Source organism: Danio rerio, chromosome 21 (assembly GCF_049306965.1).
Source record: "Danio rerio strain Tuebingen ecotype United States chromosome 21, GRCz12tu, whole genome shotgun sequence".
Taxonomy (NCBI): domain Eukaryota; kingdom Metazoa; phylum Chordata; class Actinopteri; order Cypriniformes; family Danionidae; genus Danio; species Danio rerio.
The window spans coordinates 6,597,501-6,622,367 of record NC_133196.1 but is presented as its reverse complement, the minus strand read 5'-3'; the positions used below and the strand labels follow the sequence as shown (position 1 = coordinate 6,622,367).

Genomic DNA, 24,867 nt, shown 5'->3' with positions numbered 1-24,867 from the left:
GTGATCACCTTCTTCTAGGCTAAAAGATGGCACCATTTTGAAAGATGTTAAACACAGTGACTGCGAGCCAGTTTAGAGGAAAACATGACACAGCAGGGTTAGTTGTAAAAACGTGTTACAATTAAGCCACACACTGTTGGACACCAATTAAACTAACAAAATAACGTTTTAATTTTGAGTCTAATGTTGAAAACTTTATATAAAAAATGTTTTGTAAAAATATATATAATATATATATATATAATATATATATGTGTGTGTCCTCAGTGTGCTGCATTTCTAGTGAATCTGACCAGTAAATCCAGCTTGTGTAAATTATATAACATAATATATACAGTGAATTTAGCCATCACAGTGAGTGTAGTGGAAAGAACAATATTTCATTATTGCCTCCAGCATTTACAAACACGCCAAAACTAGCACTGAATACCTGAGGTACTTTTATTTTTATGCTTTAGCTTTTTTAGCTAGCCTGACTTCAATGTACATGTGTGTCTTTACTCCCCATGGAATAATCAATTATATTATAGTCATCAGGCCTTCGCGTGTGTTTCCTCCGGGTGCTCCGGTTTCCCCCACAGTCCAAAGACATGCGGTACAGGTGAATTGGGTAGGCTAAATTGTCCGTAGTGTATGAGTGTGTGTGTGAATGTGTGTGTGGATGTTTCCCAGAGATGGGAAAGGGCATCTGCTGTGTAAAAACTTGCTGGATAAGTTGGCGGTTCATTCCGCTGTGGCGACCCCGGATTAATAAAGGGACTAAGCTGACAAGAAAATGAATAATAATGCAAATAAAAGCATTGTGTAATTACGGATAATAATCGGTAACACTTTATTTTGATGGTCCATTTGAGCATTAGTAGACAGTCTGCTTAAAATCTGTTGATACTGACATTTAACAGTCCTTCAAAAGACATTTAACTGACTACAAGAAACTTCAAATACATGTCAGCTTACACTAACCCCAACCTAACAGTCTACTTATACCGTATATTTTTAGTTTTCTTCAAATTATCTTCTTTTTTGTTCAACAGAAGAAAGAAACTCAAACAGATCTGGTAACAAGTGAAGGGAGATTAAATGACGACAGGCCTTTAAAGTCGCAAAACTCACAAACCAAAGAAATACCAAACACTGCAAATCTCAAGTATTGCATTTCCTTTTCATTTTATTTAACCTGAATGTCTTATGAAGAGATCTGAAATTGAAAGATCTGAAAGTGTTGGCTACTACTGGTAAATACACTTGATGTAAGCAGTGTTTTTTGACTCAAACATTTTTTTTCTTGCTTTACAAGAATACACAAGAATTTGAGGAGGACCTTAATGAGGAGGCAAGTATTGACATTTGCCATTATTGGTGATCAGTCTATTTTGGAATTGAACTACAAGACGGAAACCATCATAGTTGAGGGCATGAGAATCCTATAGAATAGATGTCAAGGTTCTGTGGTCTGCTGATGGGCATAATATACTCTCTAAATCTGAACAACCTCAAGGAACTTAAACATACTTGTGAAGTTTCTCGAACTTGATGGACTGAAGCCCAGTGCAAAAGCAATGCATCTCAAGAACATTATTTTCTGAAGTCTCTGCTTATTTCAGAGTAGATTGTGCTCTTTATGTTGTTTTGTATTTTTAAGTCCACATGCTGATGTTTTTTTTTATTATTTTTCATACCGTTTATATGAGACACATTTTTAGTTTGTAAAATACTGAAAGACTGTGGGTTAAAACAAACAAAAAAATAATACTGGAAAACAAAAATATTGTTGTTGAATGTGTTTGTTACAAGCAACTAAATGAACAGTAAATTTGAAAACATACAATTAACAATTTCAGCAAATGTATTTAATTTATTTGAGGCTCTATACTTGAAAACTTGCATGTATAATTATGGGAATTAAGTACATAACACTGGATTGATTTTAAATTTTAATTTTAAAAAAGTAGTTGAAACAACTTAATTTTTTGAGTACTCAACTTAAAAAATGCAGTTTATGCTATGTAAAAGTGCCAGTGATTGAGGAGAAAAAGGCCATTCGGCTAACATAATAAAGTTTACTGTCTGAACTTCATTTTGTTAGATGATGTTGTAACTTGAAAATATTGATGCAAACTGTTGCGTAATTTTTTTTGTTGTTGTTTAGTCTAAACAATATTTTTTAGAGTGTGGTTGTTAGACTGTTTTCTATTGTCCATTTCTATGTCTATTGTTGTGTGCACAAAATGTGGATATTTACAACCCCCTCAGAAGATAGTAGGGGTCGCAGGTCACTGGCATTGTTATTTTGAGGGTTGCGGGCTGAAAAGTTTGGCAACCCATGCTTAGGGGTAGTGTTGTTACTTGGAAATAATGCCTGCATTCATCAAGACTACAGAATGACAAGTCTCAAGTTGTCACATTTCTGTATGTCACTATATCTAATCAAGTTTATTTGTATAGTGCTTTTCACAATAATTATCATTCCAAAGCAACTTCACAAAAGGTGCACATTACTACATTACAATCAACACATCAGAAAGAGTTCATGTGTTGTGCATGTGATGGACAGAACAGCTCTCGAGCATATACTCAACCTGCAGTTATACAATATAATGTACGTGCATACAGACAGTTTTGGAATTGCAGTTTTAGTTTGATGTGCAAATTTCATCAGTAACAACACAAAGTTTGTTTTCAACACTGAAGTTTAATTCATCAGCAGATACCGTTCGATTTAATTGCAATTTCACATCATTTATTAAACAGCAACAAGACCCTGTAATGTTGGGCTAAATAAAGTGTTTGAATCACATTAGAACCGAGAAATAGAAGAATAAAAGGCCATATATTGTGTAGATGGCCTCACCTTGTTGAATGTGAAATCTGTGCATCAGGATCAGCTTTACTTGCATAACTATGCACAAATACATGAGGGGTTTGTTGTAGTTTTCTGGAGCTCAGGGTATGAGCATTCGGGAGAGCAGACAAAAACAGAGGAACACCACACTCTGGCTAACACTGTTAGTAATGTGGCTACTCTGGGCTTTGCTTTGGGTGACGTTTTGTGTGACATTTTGCGGGGTGATGTGGGTGACATTCAGTGAGACATTCTGAGCGTCTGACTGTGGGACGCTCTTGGTGTCTGTTTGTGGGATGCTCTTGGTGTCTGTGTGTAGGACGCTCTTGATGTCTGTTTGTGGGATGGTGTGAGTGTCTGTCTGTGGGATGCTCTCAGTGTTTGTCTGTGGGACGCTCTTTGTGTCTGTCTCTGGGACGCTGTGGGTGTCTGTCTGTGGGACAGTGCGAGTGACTGTCTGTGGGACGCTCTTGGTGTCTATCTGTGGGACCGTGTCAGTGACTGTCTGTGGGACGCTCTTGGTGTCTGTCTGTGGGACCGTGTCAGTGACTGTCTGTGGGACGCTCTTGGTGTCTGTCTGTGGGACGCTGTAGGTGTCTGTCTGTGGGACCGTGTCAGTGACTGTCTGTGGGACGGTCTTAGTGTCTGTCTGTGGGACCGTGTCAGTGACTGTCTGTGGGATGCTCTTAGTGTCTGTCTGTGGGACCGTGTCAGTGACTGTCTGTGGGACGCTCTTAGTGTCTGTCTGTGGGACCGTGTCAGTGACTGTCTGTGGGACGCTCTTAGTGTCTGTCTGTGGGACCGTGTCAGTGACTGTCTGTGGGACGCTCTTAGTGTCTGTCTGTGGGACCGTGTCAGTGACTGTCTGTGGGATGCTCTTAGTGTCTGTCTGTGGGACCGTGTCAGTGACTGTCTGTGGGACGCTCTTAGTGTCTGTCTGTGGGACCGTGTCAGTGACTGTCTGTGGGACGGTCTTAGTGTCTGTCTGTGGGACCGTGTCAGTGACTGTCTGTGGGACGCTCTTAGTGTCTGTCTGTGGGACCGTGTCAGTGACTGTCTGTGGGACGCTCTTAGTGTCTGTCTGTGGGACAGTGTCAGTGACTGTCTGTGGGACGCTCTTAGTGTCTGTCTGTGGGACCGTGTCAGTGACTGTCTGTGGGACGCTCTTAGTGTCTGTCTGTGGGACAGTGTCAGTGACTGTCTGTGGGACGCTCTTAGTGTCTGTCTGTGGGACCGTGTCAGTGACTGTCTGTGGGACGCTCTTAGTGTCTGTCTGTGGGACCGTGTGAGTGACTGTCTGTGGGACGCTCTTAGTGTCTGTCTGTGGGACCGTGTGAGTGACTGTCTGTGAGATGCTCTTGGTGTCTGTCTGTGGGACAGTATGAGTGACTGTCTGTGGAACACTCTTAGTGTCTGTCTGTGGGACACTCTTGGTGTCTGTCTGTGGGACAGTGTAAGTGACAGTTTGTGGGACACTCTTGGTGACTGTCTTTGGGACGTTCTGGCTGTCTATCTGTGGGATGCTCTGCATGACAGTCTGTGGGACGCTTTGGGTTAAGCTCTGTGGGATGCTTTGTGTGATGCTCTGAGTAACATTCAGTGTCTGTGGGAGGCTCTGTGTGTTTTTCTGTGGGACGCTTTGGGAGACACTCTGTGAGACGCTTTGGGTTACGGTCTGTGGGATGCTTTGGGTTACGCTCTGGGTAATTTTCATTGTCTGTGAGACGCTCTGGGTGATGCTCTGCGTATTATTCGTTGTCTGTGGGATGCTTTGGGTGATGCTCTGAGTAATATTCAGTGTCTGTGGAACACTCTGGGTGTCTGTCTGTGGGACGCTCTGGGTGAAACTCTTTGGGACACCATTGACAGCATTGCACAGGTTCCCCTCACAACATGTGGTGGTAGGATTAACAGGTCTATCACAAAAAGATTTGGACATACAGCCTTTTAGAAGCAAGGGCTGGCTGAAATTCCCTGCGGAAAAGTAAAAATAAATGAATTAATCTAAGCTCTCAAATGGTACACAGCACATGTGTGTATACTGTATGTGACTGAATATTTAAAGTCCATGTGAAATCTAAATTTAAAATGTATATTGCTGACTCACATTGTTATTCTTTAGGTGAACAAGTTAATGCACTGAAAAATAGTTTGTGTTGGTAATCTTTAATCAAGTCTTAGAATTTGAGCATTGGCTTGTGTGTTTGGAGTTTGACAGCTTCAGTAGCAATATTTTTACCCACGCCCTTTTATAATTTGCTTTAAGGGAATGAAGTGTAAAAATAAAGCCCCGCCCCCTACTCAATATTCCATTTAATTTGGAAGTACGTCAACATACTGAAAAAAAAGTCTCAGCAACTTCAGATTCACAAGGGCTTTAAAAAATAGTCATGAAGTAACTTTTTTTAAACTGTATTTCCGGATTCTCACCTTCAATTGTAAAACAGCGGTCTTCAATCCATAAACAGTTGAGTATTTTTGAGCAATCCTTCTCATCACAATAATAACATGTCTTTCCATTGGGGATGTTAAAGCCAGGGTCTAACCGGAGAAAAACAAGCATCTTTATTTTTGCAGCACAAATATATTTCATCAGTTACAGTGGTTTTAGATAATAATATTTAAATAGTCCCTATTATGCATTAAAAAGGGCATATTTTTGTTTTGGGGGTCTCCAGCAACAGGCCTATATTCACGCAGGGTCAAAAAACACTATGGGCCCTATCATACACCCGGCGCAAGATGTGTTTCCATGACATGTTGCTGTTATCAGACCAACGAAACATTCATTTTTCAGTTTTCCGCCACGTGGATTAAATAGTAAATCCATTTGCACCACTTTGTGGACTCATGTGTGTTCTGGCCTAAAAAGGAGTTGTATTAAGGTGCATTGTTGGCACATTGCTATTTTGATTAGCTAAAATAGACTGCTCAGTAGACCAGCTGAAAGCAGGGCTAAAGTCCAGTGCAGAGCACTTCAGTTGTGCGCCTCGCTTACACATTGCTTAAAACACGCAGGATGTACAACAATAAACAAGTATTTTTACAAACAAAACAAAGAATTAAAGGATTTAAATATTTTTTAAAAATATTACTTTCTTTATATATATATATATATATATATATATATATATATATATATATATATATATATATATATATATATATATATTAGGGATGTAACGGTATTGTAAATACCGTCATACCGCAATATTAATTTTTTTCGATATTACCGAAGTCGCATGACTCGGTAAAACTATAGGTCCTCTGAGAAAATTTGCTCAGGCGAATGAAGCGAACGGGAGATAGCGAAAACTACAATTGCCATCAGCCCATGCTTGACCATCATCCCTTGCGGTCTGTTGTCGCTACAGATCCAGTAATGCGGAAATGGAGTGTGCTGCTAGAAGCGGGGATGAAAAGAGCTGGAAAACTCTAAAGCAGGTCGCACACCAGAAGCGGCGAGCGCCATGTATTTTAGAATTCTAAACATAGGTTTCTATCAGGATACACACACCGGCGCCGCAAGTCGGCGGCTGTCGGCGGCGCCCGGCGACGGCTCAGGACGCAGTTCATTTTTCAGCCGCGCCACAGAGCGCCATCTGATTAGTTTCATGTTAAATATCATTCGAATGTGCGCGTCTGGTGTGTGATACTTATAAACTGTCATGTACATCTGAAAACGGAGGCGGGGCTGCAGACATTCGCCTCTCTGATTGGGGCTTTTCCTGAATATTAAGTAGCCTAACACGCACAGTTCAGTCCTGCATAATCTCCGTGTAAGTTCAGACTTCGCAAGTTTGATCAAGGCTGCTGTCTCTTCTTCTCAGTTTGATATGGAAAAGCAGATTATACCGAGGACACGGGTAAATCTTCAAAGGGAACAGTGTACTTTATAACTTCATTCACATCACCCTGGCTTCGTTGTTTCACTTTCTCAACAATAAAATGTAAACATGATTTAAGGAACTGCCTATTTTCATTTTAATATTAGCAACTTAGACAGCAGACATGTTGAGGCGTCGTGCTGCATAAGATGAGCGTCATCTTCACTGTGTGGATATTTATAACAAAACGGAGCCGATAACAACTGCCTCCTTTCAATTTCAGTGAAAATACGAAACACAGCCTCTCTTTTGCTGAGTATCAGTTTTAAGAATCGATAATGGCCATTTTAAAAGTATAACATACAATAAGTTTATACATTATAGGAAATAAAGGCAAGCGATCAGTCAATATACAGAATGTACGTGCTTACATTAATCATTAACTTATCTTTGCGCTCTGCCAAAACACGTTACCTGAGAACAAGTAATAGATTCCAATGCCCAAAGTCAGGGAATATGTCGTTAGATAAAGACAAGATAAATGAAATATCCCGTTTAATAAATATAGTGAGATTAGATCCAGCGGGAGATGCTTGATGAGAAGTCCGACTAGCAGAGCTCTCATCTGTGTAGATGGGCTGAGTGTGATTAAATGTTGAATGTGATGAGTTTTCAACAATACTAAATTTAAACTTTATTTTTTTACATGGTTTAATAATTTTTTGTTATTAAAATTGAAGTTCCTATTTCAAAGCTTACAGATAGATGGCTAATTTGTATGTCATTGACACTTTTGGCACTTTTTTGGAGTATTTTCATAAGTTTTGTTTTTTCCTGTAAATGATTCAATAAATACCGTACCGTGACATTCATACCGAGGTATTACCGTACCGTGAAATTCTGATACCGTTACATCCCTAATATATATATATTAGGGATGCCACGGTTCTCAATATAATATTGAACCATACGGTACGACCTCCACGGTTCAATACGCGCTTGTGAATTGCAGTTTTCTCGGTTTTGCGTTTAAATAATTTGTGTGCGTTTTATATCTCCCCGAATGGACTGTGTGTGCCTCTAAATCCATGAGCTGAGATGAGGAAACTCCTCCCCGCGAGTAACTATCCTATCCCTATGTTCTAAAGTTAGGGGGCGCTTGACCATCATTCCACACTTTGACATGGCGAGCGGTGGTAAAGTGAGGCAACAGTACAAGGAAGGGTCGGCGAAGTGAGGCTTTAATATAGTGAGTAGAGTATCAGGAGTGTTACAGTACCTTGGGTGTTACAGTAGTCAGAGTCGCAGCAGGAATAAGCTGACTTCCCAGTGCCGAAGTTCATGGATCGATTGTGACAGCCGGCAGTACAATTTTTAAAACTCCAATCAGGAATCGTTGCACCTAAAACATACCCAAATGATACAGGGAAATTCAGTTCAATTTCTTATTTCGATGGACACTTAGATAATTCATTAATTCATTTTCTTTAGGCTCAGTTTCTATTTCAGAGGTCGCCACAGCACAATGAACCGCCAACTATTCCAGCATATGTCTTTCCAGCCGCAACCCAGTACTAGGAAACACCCATACACACTCATTCACACTCATAAAAAACAGCCAATTTAGTTTATTTAGTTCACCTATAGTCCATGTCTTGGACGGTGGGGGACACACGGAGCACCCAGAGAAAACCCACACCAACACGAGGAGAACATGCAAACTACACAGAAATGCCAACTGGTCCGGCCGAGACTCGAACCAGCGACATTCTTATTGTAAGGTGACACCGCTAACAACTGAGCCACTGTGCTTTTACCATGATTTTACATAGATATGACCACTTTTATTATTCTTCAATCAATACATTTTCAACTCCTTCACAATAAAGGAACAATTTGAAGACCTATTTATCCTGTAATATATAGGTTATCTTTTCCATTGTCGTGTTTGTAAGCGTGTCTTTCAGCCAACATCCTATACTTGGTGTACACCAACACAATCTCACGGCAATTCGTAACTTTTTGATTTAGTGGCTATTTCGTATGAATTTGTACGATCTAATTCATACAGTTTAGTACAACTTGCTCATCCCCCAATGACGGTTGGGTTTAGGGGTGGGGTTAGGTGCCACGCCTCCTTATTAAAATCATACAATTTCGCATGACTGAACTCGCACAAATTCGTACAAATTAGCCACTAAACTGGCAAAACGTAAAATACTTACGTTTTCTCGTGAGATCAGGCTGTGCACACACGTTTTTCCAATTTAAAGAAACTATCAGTTTAGCTTGAAGAATACATACAGTTGAACTGCCCCCCTGTTTATTTTTTCCCCAATTTCTGTTTAACGGAGAGCTGATTTTTTCAACACATTTCTAAACATAACAGTTTTAATAACTCATCTCTAATAACTGATTTATTTTATCTTTGCCTTGATGACAGTAAATAATATTTGGCTAGATATTTTTCAAGACACTTCTATACAGCTTAAAGTGACATTTAAAGGCTTAACTAGGTTAATTAGGTTAACTAGGCAGGTTAAGGTGATTAGGCTAGTTATTACATAAAGATTGTTTGTTCTGTAGACTATAAAATATATATATATAAATATAAATATATATATATATATATATATATATATATATATATATATATATATATATATATATATATATATATATATATATATTTATTTATTTATATATATGTATAGCTTAAAGGGGCTAATAATTTTGTCCTTAAAATGGCTTTTAAAAAATTAAAAACTGCTTTTATTCTAGCTGAAATAAAACAATTAAGACATTTTCCAGAAGACAAAAATATTATCAGACATACTGTGAAACTTTTCTTGCTCTGTTAAACATCATTTGGGAAATATTTTGAAAAGAAAGAAAAATTCAAAGAGGGGCTAATAATTCTGACTTTGCATGTAACCGCCCGTAACTTACAGAAAATCAATTTCATCAAAAGAACTGTTTTACAGCACCATTTATCATTCTGTAGATGTATTTACAGAATTATATGTACAGTTTACCGTAAAAATTACAATAATTTTCCCAAAGCAACTTTAAATTCCAGTAACATACCACCTCATTTTCCCACAGTAAAATGCAGTTCACATTAGTTAAATATCATGTAATTTACAAAAATTGTCAACGATGTATACATTCAGTCTTTTAATCGGGTATACATAAGGAGACAGTGAAAGATTAACATAAAGTATCTGGTCTATCTTCCATTTCATTTCTTTCCAAAAAATGTCTCCGTCGTACTGGTTTAATAGAAAATTCGAAGTAGAAAAAAAGCTGGGAGAGTACAGGGATAATTCACCCAAATATGAAAGCTCTGTCAATATTTACAGTACTCACCCTTTACTTATTTTAAACTTTTGGACTTTTTTCTTTCTGCTGTAGAATAGAATAGAATAGAATAGAATAGAATAGAATAGAATAGAATAGAATAGAACTGAACAGAGCAGAGCAGAGCAGAGCAGAACAGAACAGAACAGAACAAAACAAAATAGAATAGAATAAAACAGAATAGAAAAGAACAGAATAGAATAAAGCAGAACAGAACAAAATAGAATAGAATAAAACAGATCAGAACAGAATAAAATAGAATAGAAAAGAACAGACTACAATAAAAAATAACAGAGCAGAATAAAATAGAATAGAATAGAAAGGAACAGACTAGAATAAAACATAACAGAGCAAAGAAGAAGAGAACAATAGAATAGAACAAACATAATACAATAGATTAGATCAGAATAGAACAAACAGAATAGAATAAAACATAATGAAACAGAACAGAATAGAATAGATTACAACAGAACAACAGAATAGAACAAACAAAATAGAATAGACTAGAATAGAACAGTATATAATAGAATAGAACAGAATAGAATAGAAAATAATAGAATAAAACAAACAGAACAGAACCTAAAATAATAGACACAATAGAATAGAACAGAACAGAACATTATAAAATAGAACTGAAAATAATAGAAAAACATTAAATAGAATAAATATTTTGTAGAAAAGTGGAAACTTCAATCGATTGACTTGCATGGTATTTTTACCTATAAAAGTCAATGGTAATCTTTCTTCACAATATTTTCTTTAGTGTTCAACAGAATAGAGAAACTCATGGAGGTTTGAATCCACTTGAGGGTGAGTAAATACATTTTTTATTAGTGCACTGTAAAAGAAATCCTGGTTGCCTAAAATTTTTAAGCTGAATCAAATTAACCCTATGAGTCTATTGAACTTATATTATGTTGAACTGACTTAAAACAGCGTGCGTAACTTATGCAATTAGGTTAGAACGTGATTAACATAGTTTAATAAGTTACAAAGAACTAAAAACATATGCTGTCAGGACTAATTAATCAGTTAAGTTTTTACAATGTGGTCGAACCGTTCCGTTAAAAAGCAAGTGTTCTTTCTGATAATGTATCATCTCACACCTGTCAAAAATAAGTCAGATAAGTAAATAAGTAGCAGAAATCTTTAGGCAATTCTAAGACTAAGTTTGGAAAGTCTGTCAGAAAAAAAAAACATTTTCACAGTTTCAGCACCATCAATCAGAAAATAACATTGAAAGAGCTAAAAAGAAAGCGAGAGAGAGAGAAAGAGAGAGAAAGAGGGAGAGCAAACTCATTGCCTTAAGTACACTCTAAATGATTTTTGAAGTTAGTTTAAACGACTTATTTAAAATGAGCAGAAACAAAACAATTATGGAGATTTTTGGGGAAAACCTAATTGTTTAATGTGCAATCTACTTAATTTACTTACATTAACTTAGTGGATTTGTGTTGGGACAACATGAATTGTGTGCAACCTTGTATTGTTTTTACATTGTAAACAAACTGCACATATTAATAAAGTTAAGTCAATGGGTTTACTGGCTTTTTTCAAAGTAAATTCAACTTGTTGCTTTTAAGGCAACTTGTTTAATTACTTAATCACATGAATTACCTAATCACTTTTTTTACATTGCACTAAAATAAACACATTTCAATCAATCAGACTCACCAGTGTGTGTCTCTGTTCCAGTCTGGCATTGGTTAGTTCCACTGGGACATGTTGTTAATGTAAGGTTTGTACACGGGCCATTGTAACTGCTGCACTCAGAACAGCTGAGAGAGTGTCCTGTAGTGATGAAACAGAGAGAGATCAGTGATCTGCAGACTCATATCTGTGTATTCAGTAACATTATAAACACTATTAGTACCTGCGGCGAAAACAACAAACAGAAGGAAAATGGAGATTTGCGGATCCATCTTTAGTCTAGAAGTGAATAATTTTACCTGTCTGTTTCACCGCTCGCTTTATAGTTTATCTAGAGGGGTGGAACTTTGAGAAAAGGAAAGTTAAACTGAACAAACATTGAATGATCTTGTTTAAATATGCTAATTCGTTATAATAATAATTAAACAACAGTTGTAATATCTAAAACTGTAATTTCTTTAACAGGTAAAACTCCAGAAGAAGTAATACTTGTTTGTATCGACATGAGGGTGAGTTTTTTACCCTTTGTACCCTACACAAACTGATGCTTAGGGCTCTATTTTGAAGGTCCATGCGCAGAGCGCAAAACGCAGGGTGCAAACGCTTTCAGGGCGTGTCAGGATGCGTTTTTGCTAATTTAAGGACGGGAAATCTGCCTTGCGCTTTGGTGCATGGTCTGAAAGGGTTGAGTTTATTTTCTTAATGAGTTATAGGTTTTGAGAATAAACCAATTAGAGTCTCATCTCCCATCACCTTTAAGAGCCAGCTGCATCACGCCAAGAGCGCATTCGCTATTTACAGCAAAGTCTAAGTGGAAAAAATTAGCATTTCACAAGCAAACAGTTGACAGTTTTTTAACAGAAAACTGTTAAACAGAGCATCTACTGCATGAGAATGAGAGATAATGGAACTACTTTCACATTCGCTCTTGGATAGAGAAACCTTTACACACAGACATCAATTAGTCTATAAATAAATAATTTCATTTGTTAAGCGCAAATATTCGTTTCAGAACTATTTCTAAATTCAGTTCTAATTTCCAGCAAACAAATTAATGAATAATAATAACAAAATGTGCTCAAAAAACTGAGTTATAACCTAAAACACATGCTGTGCCCCATATGGTCTAAAACCTGACAGGTGGGCAAATCTAAGCTTGTTTTTAATAAAACAAATATAAATGTGGATATAATAAATAATACTGCTAATAATAATAACATTATAGAAAAGCAAATTGTTATGAATGAACTGAAAAAGCCTCCCGAGATGAAGAAGACATAAAAGCAGTGATTTTCCATATTTATGTAGGCTAGAAAATAGTATGGTTTGTAATATTTTAATCCTTTATATTTATATTCTATATCTATTCTTATTAAATTCTATATATATCCTTTATATTTATTTTTTTCATATGTAAAGATATTTGCCTATTGCTCTTTTGTGGGTATTAAGCAGTGCTTGGGTTAGTTTTGGTCTAATGAAAAATCTATTATAGTTTCTCAAAATAGCAACGCGCCAGCGGTCCGCCTCAGAACGCCTTCCTTTTTAGACCAGAACGCCTATGGGCGCACAAATGAGCGCTAATGCATTTGCTATTTAAACAGTGTAGCGCAACGCCTCAAAACGACTCTTGCACCAAGCTGAAACTACCAAAAGACTACTGCTCCACGGCTTGCGCCACACTGCGCCGGGTGTATGATAGGGCCCTTAAACTTTACCAGCGCAGCTATTTTTATTTTTTATTCTGTAAACCGCAGGTTATACAGGTCATGCACACTTCAGTTCAATATATTGTGATTTAAGGATTTGTTTTTTGTTGCATAAAATAACAAAAATATGTTTTTATTCATTTTTAGAAACCACAATATAATTTATTTTTAAGTTAAAGTGATAGTTCACCCAGTTCATTTGCTCGATTTTTTTTCTAGCTGAATCCATCAGAGGAAACAATAAGCAAAAGAAGGATTATTTATTTCTTTATTTGTATTTCGTCTTTTAAAAAACAATACAACGCAATGACCGAATATTAATATAATTCCAACGATCAATTTTCAAAATTCAAAGGTGTTTTTATTGTATACAAAGCATAGACTGTAAAAAATGAAGTCAGAATTATTTATTTAATAAATATTTCCCTAATTATGTATCAAATCAAGTCTGATTTGTTTATGGCTAGAATAAAAGCAGTTTTTATTTTTTATGAATCATTTTTAAGGTCAAAATTATTAGCCCCTTTAAGCTATATATTTTTTCTCAATAGAGAACAAACCATCTTTATACAATAACTTGCCTAATTCCCCTAACCTGCCTAGTTAACCTAATTAACCTAGTTAAGCCTTTAAATGTCACTTTAAGCTGTATAGAAGTGTCTTGAAAAATATCTAGTCAAATATTATTTACTGTCATCATGGCAAAGATAAAATAAATCAGTTACTAGAGATGACTTATTAAAACTATTGTTTAGAAATGTGCTGAAAAATCTCTCCGTTAAATAGAAATTGGGGAAAGAAATAACAATTATTATCTGTTGCCACCTGCTGGTAACTAATGATAAATGCAACTATACATATTTTGTTAGCATATGTTGCTGAGATACAACTATTTAGGGTCGACACAGTAGCTCAGTTAGCACTGTTGCCTCACAGCAAGAAGGTCGCTAGTTCAAGTCACAGCTGGGACAGTTGGCATTTCTCTGTCAAGTTTGCATTATCTCCCCGTGTTGGCGTGGGTTTCCTTTGGGTGCTCCGGTTTCCCCCACAGTCCAAAGACATGAGGTATAGGTGACTTGAATTATCTAAATTGGCTGGAATGTATGTGTGTGAATGAGATGTTTCCCAGTACTGGGTTACGGCTGGAAGGCTGGAGTGTATGTGTGTGAATGAGTGTGTATAGATGTTTCCCAGTACTGGGTTGCAGCTGGAAGGGCATTCGCTGTGTAAAACATATGCTAGATAAGTTGGCGGTTCATTCCCCCTTATGAATATAGGGACTATGCTGAAGGAAAATGATTGAATGAATGAATGAATGAATGTACGAATAAAACTATTTAAAAATCTGAGAGTTTTTTTTTTTAATATTGAGAATAAGTTATAAAAAATTAAGTTTGCATATATTTACTGTATAGGAAACAAAACATCTTCATGGAACATGATCTTTATTTAATATTCAAATGGTTCTTGGCATAAAAAATATATGTAATTATTCTCTTTATTCCAGACAATAAGTCCAATAGTACAAAAGACAGACAAAATCAATACAAACCACATATACAGTTGAAGTCAGAATTATTAGCCCCTGTTTATTTTTTTCCCGAAATTCTGTTTATCAGAAAGCAGATTTTTTCAACACATTTTTAAACATTATAGTTTTAATAACTCATCTCTAATAACTGGTTTATTTTATCTTTGCCCTGATGACAGTAAATAATATTTGAATATTAAGATATTTTTCAAGACACTTCTCTACAGCTTAAAGTGACATTTAAAGGCTTAACTAGGTTAATTACTTTAACTAGGCAGGTTAGGGTAATTAGGCAAGTTATTGTATAATGATGGTTTGTTCTGTAGACTATCGAGAAAAAAATATAGATTAAAGGAGCTACTAATTTTAGCTAATATATATATATATATATATATATATATATATATATATATATATATATATATATATATATATATTTTTTTTTTTTTTTTTTTTTTTTTTTTTTTTTTTATTAAAAGCTGCTTTTATTCTAGCCAAAACAAAACAAAAATATTTTCAGACAAACAAATATTTCCTTGCTCTGTTAAACATCATTTGGGAAATATTTAAAAAAGAAAATAAATTAAAGGGGGCAAATAATTCTGACTTCAACTGTACCTTTAAAAAGACATGTATGCCAATATTTCATCAAAGGTGACTGAAAACGCACCTCAGAAAGAATAGGATTTATTAACAACATTAAACTACTATTCTGCGAATTCTCCAATCGACAGATAAACTTATACATCAAATTTCTCATCAAAGTAAAAAATGATCGAACTCTTACCAAATAATAACTATAATAAATGTAAAATTTTAAATTTTAAACAATAATTTTGATTGATAAAGTGTATTTTTGTCTGTTCTTACAAATTTACTCATGCAGCTTAAGATGTTGAAGTCAGAATCATTAGTGCCCCTGTTTATTTTTTTCTACGATTTCTGTTTAACGGAGGGAAGATTTTTTTTCAGCACATTTCTAATCATAATAGTTTTAATAACTCATTTCTTTTAACTGATTTATTTTATCTTTGCCATGATTACAGTAAATAATATTTGACTAGATATTTTTCAGTGTGACATTTAAAGGCTTAACTAGGTTAAATAGGCAAGTCAGGGTAATTTGGCAAATTATCATATAACAATGGTTCTATAAACAATCTGAAAAAAAAATATTTCTAATAGTTTTAACCTTAAAATGTTTTTTTTTTTACTGCATTTATTCTAGCTGAAATAAAGCAAATAAGACAAATAAGAAAAAAAGAAAAAAATATATGTATTTTTTTTTTCATATTTGTCTCATTTGCTTTATTTTAGCTAGAATAAATGCAGTTTAAAGAAAAACATTTTTAATGTTAAAACTATTAGAAATATTTTTGTATGTATATGTATATATATGTATATGTATACACACACACACACACACACACACACACACACACACACACACATATATATATATATATATATATATATATATATATATATATATATATATATATATATATATACATATATATATATATATATATATATATATATATATATATATATATATATATGTTATATGTGTGTGTGTGTGTGTGTGTGTGTGTGTGTGTGTGTGTGTGTGTGTGTGTGTGTGTGTGTRTATATATATATATATATATATATATATATATATATATATATATATATATACATACATAAAATTACATAAATTACATAAAATTACTAATAATTTTGACTTCAGCCATATGCATTTCTACAGCTGTAGAAACTGAACGTGTATTCAGAGCATGAGGACGAAGGCGATCAAAGAAAAACAGAGGATCATGAAGCTCTGAGTGACACTTTTAGCATCATTACAGAGATTCCCTGAACAGCAGGAGATGCCCTGAACACTAGTGGCTAATAAGGCATCACAAATAGATTTGGAGGCACAGCCTTTTTGCACCATCGGTTTACCGGAAACCCCTGATAAAACATTAAAAAAAGGTTGATTTAATATACAGCAAGTGTATTAAATGTTTCAAAGGAATGACCGAAAGACAATATTAGAATAGACTTGAACCTTTTGCATTCCTCGGTGTTATAGTTTTGCAGTGGTCTTCACTCCCTTTGCAGTTCACTATGTTTGAGCAGCTCTTTTCGTCACAAGAGTAACATTTCAGTCCATTGGCAGCAATCGTTCTTGGGTCTACAAAAAAAAAAGAGACGATTATTGGAATATTTTTTGTGTACAAAATATAGGATCCAAAAAACATAACACTCATGTATCTGCTCTATTTGGGCAATTCACAAACTTGAAGTTGACTCCCTGCGCCCTCAAATGTTTCATTAAGTTTGACGTGCTTTCCCCTTAGGCGCAACTTTTGTAAAGCGTCTGCTTCACGTTGCTGTCAGAATTCTTGCTTGTAAAATAAAGCCATACTTTAAAACACTTAGTTTAGGCAAATTTGATGAACGCGATCGTGCGTGTTGATGAATCTTGAAGGGAGTCGCAGTCGCTCACCGGGTGCGCTGTACTGCGCGCGTTGTCTGTGCGTGTGTGTGTCTGTGCACTCGTTTCTTAGCAATAAGAACAAATGCCTAAACATCCGACGTCGCCATCCGTATCCCTCAAAGTTGTTTAAATGTTTAGAGATGTTGTGACCAAAGTCCCTGTACAGTGGCGTAGTGGACTGGCACGCACCGCGGGATTAGGGGGCCCCGCGTCGTCGCGATTTTTAGTCATTGAAAATCCGGCAACCGCAATAATCAAACTCTTGGGAACAACTGTGGTCGGAACCAAATTTTACTGGTCTGTGTTCTCTGAACACCTCTCAAGCGGTGGACTACTTCATTCTGATTGCTTGCCGCCAATGTTGCCAACTTAGCGGCTTCGTCACTAGATTTAGCGACTTTTCAGACCCCCTAGCGACAAATCTAGCGACTTTTTTTGTGTGTTATTGGAGATTTTTTTTAGACTGTCATTTATCCATACTGTACCATCCCTACTCTTCGAGTTGCGTGTGATGCCGCCGGCCCCTCCCCCACCTCACAGCACTGACAGGCGGCCCAGTCAGTCCTCGTACAGCAGCCTCTCCCACCTGCAGCCCGAGAGCAGATCACCCCTCTGCGTACCGACGACAAATGATTTAGCACAGGCAGTATGAAGGTATTTCCCTTGTAAGTTAGTCAAACCGATCTGCTTCTCCTTTATTTGAACAATTGAATTGGACCGTTTATTCTTTTCTTGTTCACAATCACAGATATTTTAGTGACAGTTTCTGAACTTGTCTGAGTTTATTATATATGAGAGATTACTGCACATTCACTACACATCTATAATGACATACTGTAATCAAACAGCAATACATTTAGTTAAATAAACATGCTTATATAAAGTGTAGTGCAATTATAAATACCCCTTTAGTAACTATAGGCTGTTAAACAAACAGAAACGGTAGAACGTGATGACGTCAGTGATATGCAAATTGATTTTGCTAGTGACAGACTGTTCTCACTCTCAGCTCACATCATTCAAAATAAAAGACATTATTGTCGCCCGATAACGTCAACAGACTGGACTGTCTTAGCAACTGGTTGAATGTAAAAGAGGACTAAGCAAAATTGTTTCTACTTTATAATTAATGTTCTTAACTCACAGCAATACAACTTTACAATGAGTGCAATTGTTTGTATTCAATACTTTATTATCATTATAATTTTCCATATTTGCAGTGCCTGTATTTTGGCATTTTTTGCAGTCCACTTAGAATCCACCATGGAAATCGTTTTTTTCTGTATTTGCATTGATTGTTTTGAAATTCAATTGGCATCAACATGCCTGTGTTTTTATTTCTGTAATTGGCTGTCAAGCCAGGATCTTGATGGTTTATTGTGGGTTTGTTGTTTACATGAAGAAATCTGTGTTACAAGTTTAACAAAAATTCTAATAAACAAATATATTTTGAATTTTGATGGTTTTTTGTCTTGCATTTCCAATAATTTTACATTTGAATAGCCAAAATTACAAGTTTCAGTCTTTTAAATGTGATTAATCGTTATTAATTGCAAAAAAAAGTGTGATTAATAATTTTTTTAAATCGATTGACAGCACTACTTTCTGCACCTACAAACTGAAATTCGTACCTAACTGCAGGACACGGTCCCAAAATCAGCTGATTTTTGGCAGCTCCATCAAGGTTTGTATGCTTAGATTGGTGGCAAAAAGTTAAACCCTTTCTTTCTAAAAAAGATTTAGAAATCGTAACCCATACTTTAATCTCCTCTCGTTTAGACTACTGCAACTCTTTGTACATTGGCCTACCTCAGTCAACACTCTCTCGGCTACAGTTGGTCCAAAATGCAGCCGCCAGATTAATAACAGGAACTAAGAAAAGAGATCATATCTCCCCCGTCCTCGCCTCATTGCACTGGCTACCTATAAAATACAGGGTTGATTTTAAAATTCTTCTTTTCACTTATAAAGCTTTGCACAATTCTGCTCCGGCCTATGTCAGCGAGCTTATTAGGCCATATACAGCTTGTAGACTCTTAAGATCACATGACCACTTTCTTTTGTCTGTCGCTCGGTCTCACTGCAAGTCAAAAGGTGATCGAGCTTTCAGTGTTCAGTTCAGTCTCCCTCTGAACATCAGAATCTCTCCTTCTTTGGATGCTTTTAAATCTAACTTAAAGACTTATTTTTACTCTCTTGTCTTTGACTGATGCATGCTTGTTATTTTTTTATTATATATATTTTAGTATTACTTTTAAATATATTTCATTGTATTTTTAATACCAGTTATTTTTAGTTTTATTGTCTAGTTTATTTTATTGTAAAGCACTTTGGATCAACTACGGTTGTATAAAATTGTGCTCTATAAATAAAGTCTGCCTTGCCTATGCCGAATTTTCCAATACAAGTATTAAATACCTGCTTGACATTACTGCCTGCCGCACCTCCTCCAGTGCACTTTTGGGTCAGCTGCAGGGTCGTCAGCTGGTACCACCGTTCACTGATGTTTCGCCCCCTATCCAGTACACCTCACGGTGGGGGGGCAGTGGCTTGTGGGGACGTCTCCCCGCCACCCCCTGCAGCTGCCCTTAATGGGGTACCACACCCCAATTTTTGTCCCTCCTTCTCTGCCTCCTCTGCCAACTCCTTAACAGCTCTCCTCAGACTCATTCCAGATGCCCCAGCAGCGTGGAGAAGATGAATTACAGACTTCCCAACAAATCCTCTGCACCCAACTTCTATGGGATGTACTGTCGCTGTCCAACCCTCAACTCTGCATTCTGCTGCTAAGTCTGCATACTTGTGCCGCTAAAACTAATGCGTCGCTGCCATTCCCTCCTCCCATGGCACAGTCAGCTCAATCACCAGAACCTTCTTAGCCGCTGCTGACCAAATCGCTGCGTCTGGTCTTAGAGTTGTTAGTGTGATCTCTGATGGAAAGATAAGCTGAGAGTCCAAGTCAACGCGCATCTCCCACCTCTTTTCAGGCACGAGGAGGCACCTTGTTCTCTCTGTACCTGTGATATGCCCCCCTTCTCCTGGTCTGAGGAACCTAATGAGGAATGTGCTGTTGTAGCCTGGAAAGCCGATGTTGTCAGGGCTTCCATAAAATCGCTTTGTTACTTTTGTCCCCACTCTACCCCTGATAAATAAATACTTTACCGCAGACAAACACCTACATCTTGCATGGCCTGAAAGTGAGTAAACTAACAGTAAATGTTCCTTTTTTGTATCATGTAAACAGTGTTTGTGTGAAAGACGTTTGTAATACCTGGAGTGTTTTCAGCATTACAGAGGTCAGTGTCACAGCAGGCAGAATAAGTCATTGATTTGCTAGTGTAGGAGGAGCCGTTTTGACAGTTTACAGCACACTCTTTGCTTTTGGACATGATAGTTTTGTTATCTAAAAACATGAGGGAAGATCTGTTTAATGTATTATTTATTCAGTGGTGTTGAATAACGAACAAACTATCGAATATACCTTACTGCTACAAAGTAAAAGATAAACGTTTAATAAAAATGACTAATTTAATACCATACATCTAAAATATTCTGGGGTTGCATTTGTAAATTCTGCAAATAAATGCAAATAATTCAACTGTAAATAATGTAAGCAATGTAAATAAATTATAATTATTGAATAAATCATATTCAACTCACCCAAATAATGCAGCATTGTGAAGCTCCAGCACTTGAAAAAGGTTCTAGGACATTTTACATCTGTATTCACACACGGATTGTTCAAACTTCTGCACACATAACAGCGTATCGAGTGTCCTTTAGTGATGAAACACACAGAGAGACATGATCTACTGTATATTTACCCAACTACATTACTATTTTTATTGAAGAAACTGTTATAATTGTACCTGCAGTGAAAAGAACTAACAGAAGGCAAACTGAGATCTGCAGATGCATCTATGTTCTGGAAAAGAGAACAGACGACTCTGAGTGAAAGAAGAGAATGAAATAACTATGTTCAGGGCTCGCATTATAGCTTGTCTTGAGGGGAGGGTCTTAAAGGGATAGTTCACCCCAAAATTCTACTATCATTTACTCACACTCAAGTGTCAGGATTTGGGTGAGGATTAAATTGCAGAACAGAAGATTGACTTTTTTATTAATTATAAATTAAAAAGTAGCAAAAACAACACAAGGGGACGGGGGCATTAACAAAAACAAACTTGGGCTGGCAGGGCTAAACAAGACTAGACTGGACTGGAGACTGGATAAAGAATGATGATAAGGAACCTGTCGGAGGACAGCAGACATGAGGATGCTTTAAGGGAGAAAAATCTGCAACAAAAAAAACAGGTGAACAAAATTAACTAATAATAGGATATCAAGATGTGAAGGATTAGACAATAGGCGAGAGCACATGACACAAACAGACGACATGTACTTGAAACAGGACTAGAACAGGCCGCCAACGAGAGCACTCATTAACCGCGTTCACACAAAACAAATGCATGGCCACATGTAAACACAAGCCACATGCTTTATACAATGACTACACAAGACATGCGCATGATGAAAGTACACCTAACGGTGGGGGGACTAAGTATTGAACACATCATGTTTTTATTTTCCTGGGAATAATATTTCTAAAGGAGCTGTTGACATGGAATTGAACCAGATTTGGTATTTTGGTAATTTAAAAAAAAATCTGAAAAATTAGTTTAAGACACAATGGAATGACAGGCGGAGAAAGTGCTGAACTACTGAAATGTATTTAATACTTCATATACAATATGGGGTTCCATTTGTGCCAAAATTCCTGTGCCTGCTTTCTGCTTTGTACTTCACATTTTCTCTTTGTCTACTCTCATTGCCCTTATGTTCAACAGCATAGACGACAGTAAGAGCGACAGAACAAACGTCAGCAAAGACGAGGGTAAAGACGACAGAACAGATGACCATAAGGACGACCGCAGAAACAACTGTAAGGATGACTGTAAAGATGAGTAGACAACAGATCCGATGACAGAATACCTCATAGAATATGACAGTAAAAAACAGAGAAAAACTGACTGGACGACATCAACAGACAACATGTACGTCAACAATGCTGATTTTCCTGAACATGAGGGCAATGAGAGTAGACGAAGAGAAAATGTGAAGTACAAAGCAGAAAGCGGGCATAGGAATTTTGGCACAAATGGAACCCCATAATGTAAGGCTTTTTTGGTGACAGCAGCTTAAAAACGCCTCTTATATGGAGAATGAAGTGTGATTTTCACAGTCTTCAACAGAGTGTAAAGATCTTGATGATTCTGTGGGTCTCGTCTATTAAATCTGATCTTCATTTTGTATTTTACTATTGAATTTAAGTCAGGTGATTGCAGCTTGATTTTCTTTCTCTGAAAGCATTTGTGAGTTTCCTTGGCTGTGTTTTGGATCATTAGGTGCATTCCAAATTGCATATTTAAGTACTATTCTATGCCATTTTGTAGTATAAATGGTAAGTAGTGCGTCCACACTGAAAACTCTAAACAGAATAAATGCACTTCAATTACACGGATGACTTTTTCAACCGTTAAAATAAAGTGTGAGGTGATGGAAACTTCACACACTCAACGATCAGCTTTGCTCACGTAGCAGAAGAGGCGGAGCTATCGAGCGCACATGTTGGATTCAACCCAGGCTCATTCTGAAAACGTAGTCCAGCGGACGTTTCTGGAGACCGCGAAATACGTCCCGGGAGGTACGTATTTGTGCATTTTTTGTTTTCGCGAATCCGCGAGAGGCCACTGTGTGCGCTTTTCGTATCTTGAGCGTCTCACGCGAGCGCCGTTCGTGCCCGCGCTGTTCTCGCGTCAACCCACCAGAGGCCGCTGTCTGACTGACCGAATGATTGACTGCGCGACCGGCCAATCGGCTGACCCACCCTCCTCCTTCCCTGAACCCAACCAGTTTTACCGATTGACCCGCCCGCCCGCTCACTTCCCTAAACCCGAGCAACAATTTAGAAAAGCCGTCTTTTTACCACGTTTTTGGATTTCACCGCATTCTCACCCTGTTATGAACTTGTTCGCTTTATTTTTTGGAATCTGTTTTTGTCTTACCTGATTTCTGGAACCGCTCTTCCCCGGACTCGAACCCGGACGCCTTTGTCAACTCCTCCTCTCTGCATCTGAAGTACGCCAACGCACACGATGAGCTGACCGGACAAACTGACTGCAGTCGGAAAGCCCTCCACACGGAAGTAAGCGGTCAGCCGGCAAGCGCGAAAGGGAACGGCGTCACACCGCCCCGTAGCGTTCGCTTCCGGGGTGTGGTACATTCCCTTTCCGCAGGGAATCTGTAATTGTAAATTTGTTACGGGACTTGTAAAAGTGTTTTGCGTCTTGCTAATTTGTTTTCTAAAATGTAAATTTGTTTCGTCCTTTGTAAAATTGTTTTTCCTATGTAATTGTGTCTGATGATAAGTAAAAATGTTTTTTAAAATGTAAATTTGCCTCGAGCTTTGTAAAAGTGTTTCAAACTTTGTAATGTTGTTTTGCACTTCCCGGCCACTGTACCCTGCTGTGTCAGTTGGTGTTTCTCTATGGAGTTTGCATGTTTTTCCCATGTTGGCTTGGGTTTCCTCCGGGTGCTCCGGTTTCCCCCACAGTCCAAACACATGCGCTATAGGTAAATTGAATCAACTAAAATTGACCTTAGTGCATGAGTATAAATGTGAACATGTATGGGTGTTGCCCAGTACTGGGTTGCAGCTGGAAGGGTATTCGCTGTGTAAAACATATGTTGGATAAGTTGGCAGTTAATTCCGCTGTGGCGACCCCTGATAAGTAAGGGATTAAGCGAAGGGAAATGAATGAGCTTTCACTACAAAAGACTGTATTTCAGAGATTGTTGACTCTTTCATGTAGAATTGAAAAAATAGTTTGCAGTACATTTTGTTTTTGTTAAATTGAGTATAAACAACATGTTTCTGTCACAGATTGTGTGATTTATGACACGTTAAAGTGTAAAAGATCTTAACAGAGTTACTGTGATAAGAGGAATAAAAAAAAAAACTCTGCTTGAGTGAATGTGTTGACCTTATCTAAACACGGATATGTTTAACAGTCTGTGTGTGTGAACCCTGAATCAGATTTCTGCATGTGTGAGAAGATAAAATATTCTTAGATTAATAGTGGCCAAATAATGACTAAAAAGTCTTCTCGTTGGTTTAGGGTTTTTACTTCTTTTACTTTTATTCAATTCAAGTTTATGTGTATAGCACTTTTTCCGATAATCATTGTTTCAAAGCAGCTTTACAATGGTGTACATTATTGCTTTACAATCATATTAAGTTAAAGTTACAATCATTCATTCATTCATTTTCTTGTCGGCTTAGTCCCTTTATTATTCCGGGGTCGCCACAGCGGAATGAACCACCAACTTATCCAGCAAGTTTTTACGCAGCGGATACCCTTCCAGCCGCAACCCATCTCTGGAAAAAAAGTTACAATTAAATA

General features: G+C 37.0%; 1 protein-coding gene and 1 long non-coding RNA gene across 5 annotated transcripts in view; one reads left to right on the top strand and one right to left on the bottom strand.

The window, feature by feature from the left end:
- LOC137488778 (uncharacterized) overlaps positions 1-1,731 on the top strand; it is a 385,094-nt gene extending 383,363 nt beyond the window's left edge. For both annotated transcript variants that reach the window (XR_012397097.1, XR_012397099.1), the window contains one exon: positions 1,298-1,731. This is a non-coding gene — a long non-coding RNA (uncharacterized lncRNA). The remainder of the gene's footprint in view (positions 1-1,297) is intronic.
- LOC110438007 (uncharacterized) lies at positions 1,681-21,374 on the bottom strand. 3 transcript variants are annotated; one of them, XM_021467045.3, is made up of 8 exons: positions 21,274-21,370; positions 21,065-21,181; positions 16,973-17,098; positions 11,903-12,024; positions 11,704-11,820; positions 7,949-8,071; positions 5,273-5,383; positions 1,681-4,816 (listed from the first exon to the last, which is right to left on the bottom strand). In XM_021467045.3, the coding sequence occupies exons 4-8, from the start codon at positions 11,949-11,951 to the stop codon at positions 2,943-2,945; spliced, it is 2,274 nt and encodes a 757-aa protein (XP_021322720.2). In that variant the 5' UTR covers positions 11,952-12,024; positions 16,973-17,098; positions 21,065-21,181; positions 21,274-21,370; the 3' UTR covers positions 1,681-2,942. The 3 variants fall into 3 exon arrangements, with proteins under 3 accessions (XP_021322720.2, XP_073791842.1, XP_073791843.1); XM_073935741.1 differs by lacking the exon at positions 11,903-12,024 and having other exon boundaries at positions 21,274-21,374; XM_073935742.1 differs by lacking the exon at positions 11,903-12,024 and having other exon boundaries at positions 21,065-21,153; positions 21,274-21,365.
- Positions 21,375-24,867: the final 3,493 nt, after the last annotated feature.

What these genes read in the sequence shown, in the direction of transcription:
- LOC110438007 (XM_073935741.1), bottom strand. Translation starts at nt 21,322, where the DNA reads ATGCATCTGCAGATCTCAGTTTGCCTTCTGTTAGTTCTTTTCACTGCA. An exon ending in AACACCGAGGAATGCAAAAG is followed by an intron (nt 11,821 to 16,972) that starts GTTCAAGTCTAT and finishes TCATCACTACAG; the next exon opens with GACACTCTCTCAGCTGTTCT. An exon ending in CCGCTGTTTTACAATTGAAG is followed by an intron (nt 4,817 to 5,272) that starts GTGAGAATCCGG and finishes ACTTTTCCGCAG; the next exon opens with GGAATTTCAGCCAGCCCTTG.